Source organism: Sinocyclocheilus anshuiensis, unplaced genomic scaffold, assembly GCF_001515605.1.
Source record: "Sinocyclocheilus anshuiensis isolate Anshui unplaced genomic scaffold, SAMN03320099.WGS_v1.1 scaffold237, whole genome shotgun sequence".
NCBI classification, from domain to species: Eukaryota; Metazoa; Chordata; class Actinopteri; order Cypriniformes; family Cyprinidae; genus Sinocyclocheilus; species Sinocyclocheilus anshuiensis.
Window position 1 is genome coordinate 398,081 of NW_015537956.1, and position 13,736 is coordinate 411,816.

General features: G+C 44.2%; 1 protein-coding gene across 5 annotated transcripts in view; it reads right to left on the reverse strand.

Moving 5' to 3' along the window:
- Window positions 1-13,736, reverse strand: part of LOC107665525 (homeobox protein Meis2) — a 66,852-nt gene that overhangs the window by 38,266 nt on the left and 14,850 nt on the right. For 4 of the 5 annotated variants that reach the window (XM_016456470.1, XM_016456460.1, XM_016456453.1 and 1 more), the window contains exon 8: window positions 1,668-1,813. In XM_016456470.1, coding sequence (XP_016311956.1) covers window positions 1,668-1,813 — 146 coding nt within the window. The remainder of the gene's footprint in view (window positions 1-1,667; window positions 1,814-13,736) is intronic. The other variant, XM_016456447.1, reaches the window with a different exon arrangement.

Sequence of the window (13,736 nt, forward strand, 5' to 3'; positions counted from 1 at the left end):
ACACACTGGCCCAGCTAACCAATCACAGCACATTTCGTATTTCAGAAGGCGGTCCTTCATTTGATACAGGAACTATTTGAGTCGTTCATGCCAGACTGGGGAGAGAGGTGTTGTAATAATGTAAAATGTGTGAAAAATAATGTGTTTTTCGAACAACCTAGTATGAGAGCCTGTTCTAGTACACCCCCAAAACAAAATCAAGACTTTGTAAAAGAGCATAATAGGACCCCTTTAAGGACCATTATTATTTTGGCTGGGGTTCGATCACCGGGTCCAGACTCGGACTGCAGTTGGGCATCAGGGTTTGCAGGGCACACACACAGTCGGCGGTTCTCAGTTTCTTGAGGAGCACATGCTGCGTTCATGTGCTCAGAGACGGCAGCACCTCCCTCAGAAACCTGACCCTTCCTGTCCTGATCGATATATCCTGAGCCGCAGATGATGTCGTGACATCAGAGAGGCCGATGGAACACGACCCCGCGTGCCACCTCTCCAAACACACACACTCTCAACCACTAGCGTTTGGACCGGCAGAGACCTACACTGAACCCTACAAATGTTCTTTGGGAAGAACTGATGAAAAAAACAGGTTATCCTTGTTACAGTGTCATTATACTTTTAAGTACTGAGTAATACTAATTACCTACAGTGGTGGCCAAAATTGTTAGAACACCTGACAGATCTGAAAATATTGATTTTTTTTTTTTTTATGTTCATGAAACATGCAGGTGGTTGCTCTGAGCACAACAAATATCAAATGCAGTGAGTCGTAATGTTTTATCCACTTTAAACTGTAATATTTGGTATGTCCACCTTTTGCATTGATTACAGCATCACATCTCTCTGGCATAGTGTCAATATATTTCCTGAGAACTTCAACACTAATGTTATCCCATGCCTTCTGCAGCTCAAGCCAAAGGCTTTCCTTTGAATCTACAATAGATCTGTACAGTTTATTTTCCAACTCGCCCCAAATTTGCACAATGGGGTTGAGGTCCGGACTTTGAGGGGCCAGTCCATCATTTTCAATGTTCAGGTAGCTCCGGCAATAGTTCGTTTTATAGGTATTGTAATAGCCAATTCAACAAAAACAACTGAAACCTCTTAAATATGCCAAGTGCTCTAATAATTTTGGCCACCAGTGTACATGTACTTACTATACGGTTAGCGTTAGGATTAAGGTTACTTGCATGTCATTATGCATAATTAATTGTTATTATAATAGTAAGTACATGTAACATTTGTAACACGGATGCCTTAAAATAAAGTGTTACCAAACAGCATTTTCAGAACTAGACTGGTCAATCCTTCTCAGTTAATGAGTAAGAACACACTCGCATTTGTTGTGAGTAACACTACGGCTGTGATTTAGCTGTATACACAAGGCAGCACTTACTGCAAGTGTGAAAATGCTCATATATTGTGATACTGAAATTAATAATGAATGACATTACACACACAATATGGCTAAATAATGTATTTCTGCAACACAGTCAAGTGGAGTGATACAAACAGTGAAAAGTCCCAGTGCTGTTGGCATTCTTTCATCATCCAATCAGATTTGAGGGCCGGATCTAACTGGCATCTTTGTTAATGACTGTGTATTAATTCTAGTTTGTAAGAGTTCAGTGTGAGATCTCAGCAAACAAACAGAAAAAGAGACTTACTGTGAGATGCTGGAAGAGCCATGCCCGCATGATGTTGGTGGCGACTTTGGGGAAGATGCCTCGTTTTTTCTGTCGCTTTTTTTCCTTGTCTGGATCGTCGTCGTCGCCCGTGCCGGGTGAGGCCACGCTGTTGTCTAAACCATCTCCTGGATAAAAGGAGAGCTTTTTAGAAACGTGGCACACAATCTTAGACATTAACATTACACAAACTTACTGAAACCCTATAAGACAAATTCTTATTTTGCTTGACATCATGCAGGACGGTTGCAAAGACAAAAGCTGCAATGTGATAAACAGAAATGCACAACCCTGCAGCCCCTCCCCTTCCTGTACCTCATTTGCATATCACGTCTGACACTCCTGCGCTTATGCCCATCAGCGTCCGTCTTGTGCATGTGTGAGGGCAGGCCGGGTCTCTTCATAACCTACTTCCCAGACTTATTTTCTTTCTCCTCTGCCATTAATTGTGCATTAGCAAAAATGATTTACTTTTAAAAGTCAGTTATTTTTTCTTGGCCTTGGGCAAAAATGCCTTGAAAGGCTTCCTTCAGGGCATCTAAATTATGTATCTGAAAAACTCCTGCACTATGCTGCGATATTCTACAAATTTACACTTGCACGTCTCTCTGTTTTTGGGGAGACATCAATCACGCGCACCTATATGAGCAATAATCACGCATTAATATTTAAACTAATCACTTTAAAAAGGAGGAAAGAGAACACATCCGATGGGTGGCGTAATCAAATGCAAAATACATGAAGAATACAAGGACAGTTGAAAGCCTTTCCTTCCCCTCTCTGTTTTAATCTATTATTTTTCTCTCTAGTGCTGTTTTATCTCCCTCGCCGTGTGGATCTGTGCTAATGTGGAAGTAACCTCACAGCAAACACCCGAAATCCACGCTCATTCAAACTGCACGTTCAGAGACGCTCAGAACAACACTGGACCGGTGTGGTGGTCAAACGCAGGCCAAACGGAGCGCGAGTTCAGGCGTTTGCTCTAATAACATCAGTGGAGGAGGTGTGTGTGTGTGTTTGGGAGTGTAAACTCGTCTTGTTGTGGTGTGTTATGAGTGGACCACAGCGAGCAGACCAGGCCAAAAGGTGGCCAGATTAATTTTATTGACGTTTCCATTTTCACTGCAATACGATAGCCTACTGCTCACAGCGGCCGGAGCGACCCGCTTGTATTTACAGACCGACCCGTCGCTTCATTACCCTACGGCCCCTGACCGCTCGGGGTGAAACCAGACGCCCCTCACACACACACACACACACACACACTCACTGATAACCAAGTCTATACGTACACAAATTAAACACACACTCATGTGTGGAGATCAGTGTGTGTTCAACAGATCTAGATCAGATTAAATCAAGTACAGAGAATGAAATGTACACAAAATTGCTGAAATGCAGTGGACATTCATTTCATATTCATTCACATTCATAAAAATGTCATTATCCTGTTGGTACATTTGAGCATTGATAGCAGAGTGTGTTTTTAGCTGATACCAATAATCTATCCAAAAATCAGCCGATAAACTGGCCATTATATATCACGCTATCACTAGTGAAAATATGCTCACACACATGACAGTGAGTCAAAGGAGTGGAAATAATCAAAAAAATGATGCAACGGGATTAGTGGCATGAAACAAAGACAGACAGAGAGACAGAAGAAAAGAAAAGAAAAGAAAAGAAAAGAAAAGAAAAGAAAGGGCAAACTTGCTCGTTACATGTGAAGCTGCTAATCTACATGGCCCCCCCGCTCACTGGTTAGTGCTGCAGCGCCGCAGGGCGAATCGTCCCAAACCCTAATGGCCTCTGACTGTTCCCTGGCAACTCTACCATTTGAACCTGTGCGGATGTGAACTCCAGCACAAAACATGAGGACGGCACGAGGAGAGGGGGAAGGGGAAGTATCCCATCATGCACCTCTGAGATGGGGGCAGATGAGGGGGGGGCTATTAGGAGACGCCCAAAGGCCTCCAGCTGGACTGCTTACAAATAGTACACATGTATTAACAGAAAGAACAAAATAATAACAATAGTAATAATAATAATATATATTAAGTATTAAGCATGTAGTGCAAAATGATTAAATCAGGAAATAGCTCATCAATATAATAATTACAAGCTGGCACTTTTTACAGCATAGGCAAGAAGTCATGTTCTGTAGACGCTGAAGCAGAACAGTTGGTTTAGAGTTGAGCACTAGATTGAAGCTGTGCTGATGATTATACAACACATGTAATCACAACAACTGCAATGAGAAAAGAGTAAAAAGGCAAATCAAGTGGGCTGAAGCGCTTCACATTTTCCAGCCTTTGTCTCGAAGAGAGTCGCAGTCACCGATTAGTTAGCTCGGACATTTGTTTCAGGCTAATGGGGCATGAACGTGGAGGCAGTGCCATCAGAGGCTGAGCTTAAAGACACTAATTACAGCCTCCTGCTGAGACGCCGTCCACAGCACCATTCCTGCTCCTCATGGACTGAGCTGAGGGTGTTCTCGGTGGAGAGCGGTGATCCGGACCACTGCACTCACCCGCAAACAGAGACCGCACACCTCAGCCCTGCGCCCAACATGACTACTCACATTCACTAGCCCTCCCATCCAGAGAAGTGTTTACCTTATGGTAATCACTCATCCACTCATGTTTTCATCATATCTTGAGTTTCAGCTTGATTTTCTTTATCATTGATTACATTCAAAATTGTACTTTTTATGTTGTACATTTTATCAGTATAGTCAACACAGACGAGCAGCAGAGTTAATAGACTAGTCAACCACTTCTCCAAAAACATACACGAGCAACAGTTCATTTAGCTCTGAATAACCTTCACACACACATCTGCAGAAACACTCGTGTCCTCGGACAGCTGCGCTCTCACAGTCATTCTCGCCATGCTGTTTTCCTGCAGATGTAATGTGCGGTCGTTGGCACTGAAGAACTAAAGCTTCTCTTTTGGTTGTAAATGAAGTGGAATAAAATGCTTTAATTAGACGTCTGTATAAGGAAGCAGTTTAATGACACACACACACACACACACACACACAGTCGTGTCAGTGTCATCCCAGGAATGCTGCGGATTTCTGAATCTCCAAACCCCGTGCCGAACAAATGGAAATGGGGCAGACCTCGTGAATGACAGGAGAAAGTAAAAGGAGCATCAGCGTTCAAAGGTCGAAGATGATAATCATATGCCAATAGTGTTTCAGAAGAGCCAGTGTGAAGCGCTTGAGTAATTACACGTGTAATTAACCTGCTACCTGTAACGGCAATTATCTCATTACATCATAAACAGCATCTGATCGTAGTGCTGCATTCCCGCCGCCCCTCATCTCGTCTCTTCATTAGTCTGCTAATCACTCTGATGAGTTTATGAGACATTAAGTGCTGCGGCTGTTTCCTGCATCTCTGAGCTTCTGGCCCATGTGAAAGACAATCACAGGGAAACAACATCCCGAGAGACGGTTTAAGGAAGCTGCGCATGAACCTATGCTAACTAATTCAACACTAATGCAAAAACAGGCACGGATGCAGGGCAGAAGCACAGTTCCCGAACATGTTCCAGGAGCACCACCAACACGGCCCATTTTGCATGTCTCCATAATCAATCACACCTGAATCAACTCATCAGCTCATTAGTAGAGACTCCAAGAGCTGAAATGGGTGTGTGAGAGAAAGGAGACGTGCAAAATGTGCAGTGATGGGGGCCTCCAGGAACGTGGTTGGGAACCAGGCTTGGTTCTACGGGGGTGCTAGAAAAAACGAAATCAACAGCATCCTAAGTTAAATCTGTAATAATGGCATTTCATTGCAGATTTGGCAAACTATCCAGTGTGTTATGGTTTGTGCTCTGGGAGATCGGCGTTGAGCAGCATTGAGCAATGTAGCCCACAGACATATCTGCTTATTTCTTGAACGCAACAGACGATCAGTTAGAATTACATTAAGTTAGAATCCCCTCACCGCTATAAGCGCTGGAGTTTTTGTTCAGGTGCTGTGTTCAGCACGAGTCATTTCATTATAACTGTGTACGCAATGTAAATAAGACATTCATTGTGCAGCATTGAGAATTTAATTGATTATCATGTAACTTTGTGAGATCACGATGAACTGAGGGACAACTTTTTAGTGATTATAAAGGAAGCGTTGTTTGCACCATATTGAAAATTTAGTGTTTTCTATCATCCTCTTGCATTATCAACACACTATTTTCCTGTTTAATACTGTAAAGCTGCTTTGACACAATCTGCATTGTTTAAAGCGCTATATAACTGATCTGTCGCTGCGAGCAAAACTGATACCGGTGAATGCCTATGAGTGTCCACCTTAGAGTCTGGTGAAAGGACTGAAATTCACACACCCACGACAGCCCAAGCACACTCCAGCTGCCCCTAAACACACCCCAACACATGCTACACGCCCCACAAACCCAACACACACCCTACACTCTTCCTGCAGCCTGTCATCCAAATCAAATTACAATAATTGGCCCCAGAGGTTACTGAGGTGCATCCGAGTCTATTCTCTCTCTCCAGTCAGTATCAGCACACACTTGTATTACGACGGAAAGCAAATAATGAGTGCGCACATGAGAGCCACTGGAGGAGCCGCAGCACTTTCACACCGCAGTCATTAGAGAGTTAATTACTAAGATAATTACTACAGCAAATTACATCAATTTTCACCAAAACAGGATTTCTACGGCCTGTGAGCGTGACATTATAAACCACACGAGCAGAGGGAAAGACTGGAACAAAGCTGCGCTGGACTCGACTTCACTCACTCATCGAAGTCCTGCCCCGAACCACTATGAAGATTGTGGAGGGTCCGATTCTACACATCACCACACCAAACCTGCATTTATGGAGATTCTCCACCCTCAATTGCACTTCAGACTAACACAGACCCGGCAGACACCTTGGAGTTATTACACACAGAGCCGGGCATCAGTGATGGGCTTTCGAGGGCCGTTAGGCCACGAGACACGAAGAGGTTGAAGAATTAAAGGTTCTACACCAACAAGTCAACCATCAGATCGCGGGCTCCATTCGGCAGGTCTCTCTCATCAGCCGTCTGCCCTGAACTTTCGCTTACAAATGTCCTGGAGGCACAGAACAAAGCAAGCAGAACTGATTGCTGCACCGCGGCCCCACTCCGTTCCGCTGTGTCTCGACTCTGTTTGGCTTCCTAATGAGCTCACTAAAAACCCAATTCATCACCCACAACCCCTTCTCAACCCTACTTGAAATGCAGTTTGGAGGAGTGCTCAAGGGTGAGGTGGGGGTATCGGTGATGGGGCGGGCCACAGACGAGCGACAGTTCAGTGCCTTTCACTTTAGGAATGCGTGCCTCTCTCCAGCGGCCCTACAGTGGAGATTTCCACATTAATACCCTTCCTCATCCCTGGGAAGACTGGAATTTGGTGGGAAGGGAATGCGGCGGAGGGGTTCGGCGCAGATGGAGATAAAGTTTAGGAAGGCAAATTTGTGTATGTGTGTGAGAGAGAGACAGAGAAAGGGGTGTGTGGGGCGTAAAGTCCCGAGTTCCTCATTACACGCGGTCAGAGCGATTCCTCAGGGCACCTGAGCTGAAAGCAGGAGATTAAAGCATTGATGAAGCCTCCGTTTAAAATGCAGCTGTTTTATTCTGCTTTGGTAATTAATTCTTTTTCCGATAGCGTATTGATTAAGCGCAGCCCCTGATGAAGTTCAAACTGTGAAGAGCACCCCCCAATGGGCCTCGGCTACCTCACTGCAGAGTCAATGAAAACTTCCTTAGATTCTCTCCCGCACGCACATGTGCAGTTTGCGCTCATAAATTAGTCAGCGTTCTGTTGGCCGCAGCTGTCCAGTGCTGCTGCGTGGTTCCGCTGTCTAGGGCTGGGTATCGCCAACTATCGCCCTTGGTATGACTCTAAAACTGTGTGTGAGTGTGATTGAAAAAAATCTGCATGATCTTATTCATATTATTATCTATCCAGACTAAGCGAGCAAATGTATCACGAAACGTCGACATGCACAAACATGAGCGTCCTCCTGTAGTTCAGAGACGCTGTTCACCGTTGGGAACACCTCCAGAGTTCACGTGTGCATTCTTCTCTGCAGCAGCTGTGAGCTCCCATCAGCCCAGCAGCCCCTCTGGGGACCCAACTAGCAGAGAAATCAGATACCGCTTTACAAGAGCAGGAGAAGCTCGCGTCTTATCCAGACACTCCTTTACAAGTCAATAACCGCGGCCCGCTGTCCTTCCCACAGTCAATCCCAGTGTTCAAGCACTCTTCCACAAATGTAAAAATAATGAGCAGAACTGCATTAATGGAGAGAGAGAGACTTGAGTTAATCAGTCGGTGATGAGTTTTCTATCGACAGTCTCTTGTGTTTTAGGTAAACTCAGAAACTCATTTCATTCGGGTAGGGTGCATTCGGGTGAATTTCATCTTAATGCCAAAAAAGTGGCCCAGCTGAGCTGAATTCACCTTACTTATACTCATTGGAGAGGCTCAGCCGCGCTGCATTTGAAGCAAGATTTTCATTCTTAACCAGTGTTTCCCAGCAGCAGGTTCAGATTACAGCCACTCCAGCTTCCGTGGAGTTTCTAACGTTTGAGTCCTCATCGGTCCTTATAAAACAAAGATGGAAAACGGTTGCCTGGCACGGGCGTGGTATACGCATGTGGCGTACGGTGTTTAAATGAATTCATTGCGCCCCTTAATTAGTCCAAAAACACATCTCAAATCTACAAGCAGCTTTATGTCTGTCTGCTTCTTCAAAGCTGTTATCTGCTTTGCTTTTCGCCCTCTGTGTATTTTTTTCTGTCTCACTCTTTTTTGGCTTTTTATTGATTTTTCAATTTTCTCTTCCTGTAAAATCTCAACAGCAGATGCAGCCGTTCCCCTAAAGCTCCCGAGCGGAGGCAACGACTTCAACCATCAGGAAAATCAAAGGCAGCGAGAAAGAGAGAGAAACAACCGCTTATCTTCGGTGTAATGCACGTGTTGCACGCATAGAGGAAAGAGGCGAATTCGGTGGAAGCGGACTGCGCTCTGACCCAGCGACCCCAGCGAGGCGTAAGCGGGCGACGGAGCACGAGACGAACTGAGACAAGACACCAAAGATCTCCAGCCAAAGGTTGCTCTAGCCGCAGCCGCCGCCTCCGGAACCGCGGGGAACGCGACTCATTTACCGCACAACGATGCGCTTGGACGCCGGCCCACCCAACAGCAGGTGCTGTGAACAGAGGCTCCTCATCAGGCCAGTGTAACCTCTCCAGCACCGAGTTGCTCTTTACTCATAAAGAAGGAAAATGATCTCATGGGCATCTGAGGAACGCAGACCGCGAGGCCTTTGAGGAAGAAACAAAACCGTTCTGACGCGCTTCGGCCGGCTCTGCCTGTCTCCCTCTTGTTCTGTCTCTCTGTCTGTTTCTTAATAGCGCTGGAGTTTGTCCTGCGGGCCATGTGAGGGCTAAAGGCAGCATTCCCTCACTTCAGAGCGCTTCTGAGGGTCGGCGGGTCGGATTCGCAGATGTCTCCCGCAGACAGTCGGTTGTCTGAGGACCGCGGCCCAGCGAGAAACACACAATGCAGGCCTGACCCCGCAACACCGCTAAACACAACATGTTTTTTTTGTCTTGTTTGGTTTTGTGCTTTGTCTACGCTTGTGTTTTCCCTCATGACTAGTAAAGCTTTTCCACTGGAGGATGTCGAATGTGGAAAATCGGTTGCTATCGCAAGATGCCATTGTTTGGTATTACATTTCAGACATCTAAACGGTCTCTCCTTGAACTTCCTCCAATTGTTTCAAGAGATTAAGTCATTCTGGTTCTGAGGGGACGAGAAAAGATGCTTTCAAGAAGAAAAAGAGGGAAACAGTGGACAGAATAACTTCACGAGGAGAAAGATGAGCATTGCTGTGCCGCTGCAATTAAAACCAAATGGAACCAAAAATGGTCCTCATGGGAACATGCGTCTCAGGAGTGAGAAAATCAAATTAACTCTAGTTTCTTAATTCATGCTTCTGGAATGATTGCAAACGATTCACCAGAGCACAAAGTAAAAACACCAAATGTTTCACAACTGAGTCCTCCATTTGAATTGTCCCATACTCGGAATTTGTGCTCTTCATTTAACCCATCCAAGTGCACACACACTGCAGTGAACACACACACACACACACGTAAACACACACCGGGAGCAGTGGGCAGCCAATGCTGCGGCACCCATGGAACAGTTAGGGGTTCGGTGCCTTACTCAAGGGACTCACCTCAGTCGTGGTATTGAAGGTGGAGAGAGCACTGGTTATTCACTCCCCCCACCTACAATCCCTGGTGGACCTGAGACTCGAACCCACAACTTTCAGGTTATAAGTGCGACTCTCTATCCATTAGGCCACGACTGCCCCCAAACTCTGATATGAAACACCCACTCCATTGCAGAAGAATAAAATCCTGCCTTACATTTTATTTCATGGTTCACTATGAAATACATTTTAAGATCAGAGGAAAGGGAGCATTTAGCATTCAACAGCTTTAAAACATGGGAAGTGTGTAATTGGAGCTACCTGAACAGACCAGGAGGCAGTGTTTGAACAGCAGCCTCATTTCCTCATCCTTTTTTAATGGTTTATGTGTGTTTGTGTTTGTGTGTGCATGTTCGAGCCTCTATTCTGAAATTGATAACATTCTAAATGAATTATCATGATGCATAATGAGCGTTATCTTGGCCTCCTCCCTGAAGCCCGCAGTCCTGCGTGGCACGTTGATTTGTTTTGTTGCACATTAGCCTCCGCTCTTCTAGAGAGCTCAACGCTCCAGGCGTGCAAATAAGAAATTATCCTTGCTGACTAATACTCCTAATACCTCCTTAGGGTAATTAGAAATTATTAGGCGGCTGCCTCCAATAACGAGAGGTAATAGCACTAACCGGCGTCAAACCCCTCCATCCCTGTCTCCTCAAACGGAACGTCAGGACGGTGCGCTCTGCACGCGGATGGACAGACGGACGGACTGGCGCTCTTCCCCAACACGCTCCCCCATGCTCGACGACTCATTATGGCACACGAGGGAGCGGAAATCAGACTATAAAATGAGCTTATCTGCAATAATGCCCAAAAAGATTTACATAAATACGTTAGCGGTGCTCGGGAAGGCAGCATCTCTTTCTCATCCGCCCACTCGTTCGAGAGATACCTGTAGGGCATCGGCGCTGTGACGCGCTTCAGAGACCACACCGCCGAGCGCAAGCCCTTCACGAGCAGTCTCTGTGTTTGGAGGGAGGAGGCGGGTGGGATTAGGGAGCGGGGGGGCGTAAGGCCCGTTGGACAAACACAATATAATGGAGGAGAAGAGGTTAATGCCCAAATAAGTACACCTTCAATAGGCAAAATGATGGTGTGCACAGGAGTGCTTCTCAACAATGAGAGCCAACATACAGATGTAAACAAAAACATCCTTACGATCGAGCATTGGAATTTATGCCAAATGTATGAAGCCAATAATATGAATTAACATGTCATAACCATAGTAAGTATTAACTTAACATTGGCTTTTAGTTTTAATCTGTAGTTATTGTCTGAGTTGTATTTTGTTTGACCTTGTGTAGTTTTCTTGATGGTTTTTCAGGATAAGGGTGTCACACAATCAGTCCATGTTCATCTGCCTGATGTTTACTACTAAATGACAGATGAATTTGTGTCTGTAGAGTCTGATCAACAGTTATAATTACTATTAATTATGCATAATTACATGTAAGTAATCTTAAACCAAACCCTAATCCTAACCCTAGCCATATAGCAAGTGCATGTAGTTAATTAATATTACTCAGTATTAAATGTATAATTACATTGTAACAAAGAAACTAAAATAAAGTGTAACCTAGAAGTATTTTCTCCTCCCTCTATTTGTTTTGCTGTTCTAACTACAGAATGCATGATTATTTACAGTATACTATGTTTGTCTATAATTGTGTTATTCCTACTGTCTGAGACCCATCAGAACAGACATGAGACACATTTTTGGGTCACAACCCACCGGTTGAGAAGCACTGCTTTAGACAGCGCTGGCCTCAGTCACCCCTCGCCGGCACAGAAAGACGGGTCAGACTCTCATGAGAACAGAACCGCTCATGCCATCCGGGGAAAACAGCGCTGGAGACTAGCGTGATGGGATTATCACCTCTTAAGGGTGACTTCTTGGCTGACCCCCTCGGGCACAGCGTGCTAAAACAAGAGCCCAAAAATCACTCAGCGCAGCAGCGGCGTCGTTTAAAGGGCCAGCGCAGTGCTAATAAAGCCGCTAGAATTGAGCAGGCATGTAAGGTATTCCCTTGCTTTCATTAATCTAATTTCTCTTCTATCTGTGAGGTTTACTGTGCTTGATATTTGTCTGCAACGCTTCTCACGAACAAGCATGCTAAATAGGAAAGATGTGATTGTTGTTGATGTTTTCTAAAATGACATGGTTAACTTTAAAGCTTTTAAAGCACAGAAACTATTAAAGATCAATTTTTCTATTGCAAAGAATCAATAGTTACACAGATCTGCCTCAAATCAACCCATGAGATATCCCTGCTTTCCATCAGTCTGTCTGTGAAGCAAGACAGTGGGTCAGTACTGAGTTTAGTAAGAGCTGATCTAGAGATCCAGCAAACTCCAAAAAAAACAACACTTTTTTACACACACATATGTGCAAGAAACACACGACGAGGGTCCCAGTGAAATTCTGTCTGTGTGTATCTGAACTTTTCCTTTTTTTTTTGTCTTTCTGTCTATGGTATCAATTTTAACATTATAGAAAACAACTGTCTGAAGAGAAAAAAAAAGTCTGAGGTCAGAACTGCCACAAAAACTCGACACACAAAACCCCAAATCTCACGTATGCGTGCGTGTGTGTGTGTGTGTGTGTGTGTGTGTGTGTGTGTGTGGAAGGTCTCAGTGCCTGAGGGGCACAACTAATATTTCACTTTCCTAAAAAACTGCTCTGGAAAATGTCAGAAGGTTCCCGCTCATCGCAGCCAGTGAAATGAAATCTCTCAGCCGCTTCCAGCACAGTGAACTGATGTTGAACAGAAAGAGTGTGTTTGACCGGATGACACTGAACACACTCATGTGTGTGAAGATATACGATGGTCTGATGGCTTCATTAACTCATTAACACTGGACAGACGCGCTGCTGTCGTCAGTTAGCAGTGATTGCACACAGACAGAGACGGATGGATCCTTCTGTAATGACTGATATTAAGTCAAGTCAAATGTATTTGTATAGCGCTTTTCACAATACACATGGCTTAAAAGCAGCTTTACAGAAACTCATGATGTTGTGTGTATAATGTCTGAGTGCATAGAGCCAGTTTTAGGGCTGGGCAATATGACCACATTTAACGATTTTTATTAGTTTTTGCTTTTTAAAAATTTTATTAAGTTTTAGTTTTTATTTTAATCATTTTAGTACTTCCACTTAAACCAAAAAAAAAAAAACTGAGAAATGTTGTCTCGGGAATTAGCTGAAATAAAAATATTTTTAATGTAAATATAAATGTTATTTTATTCGAGTTAATGTTTATTACAATTTCTGTTATTATGAACAGACTAATACACTTATCAGACTGATGAATCACAATAAAATATTTCACACTTAAAAAGTCTTAAAGGGGTCATATGATGCGATTTCAAGTTTTCCTTTCTCTTTGGAGTGTTACAAGCTGATTGTGCATAGATAAGATCCCTGAAGTTGCAAAGACTAAAGTCTCAAAACCAAAGAGATATTCTTTATCAGAGTTAAGACTCTGCCACACCCCCTAAAACGGCTCGTTCTAACACGCCCCCACATATCTACCTCACTATGTGGGAATATTAGCATAATGCGCCCAAATGTTCACGCAAAGAACGAAGGCGTGGTTTCAGTAACCGCAGTTAGTGTTGAAGCAGCATGTCAGGGAGACGCTGTGTGTGTCTAGGCAAAAGCAAAAGCACTTTATTTGGCCTTCCGAAAGTAGATGCATTTAGGAATCTTTAAGATTACTTACAACAGAACAGCAACGCATTTTATGGACGACCGTTTC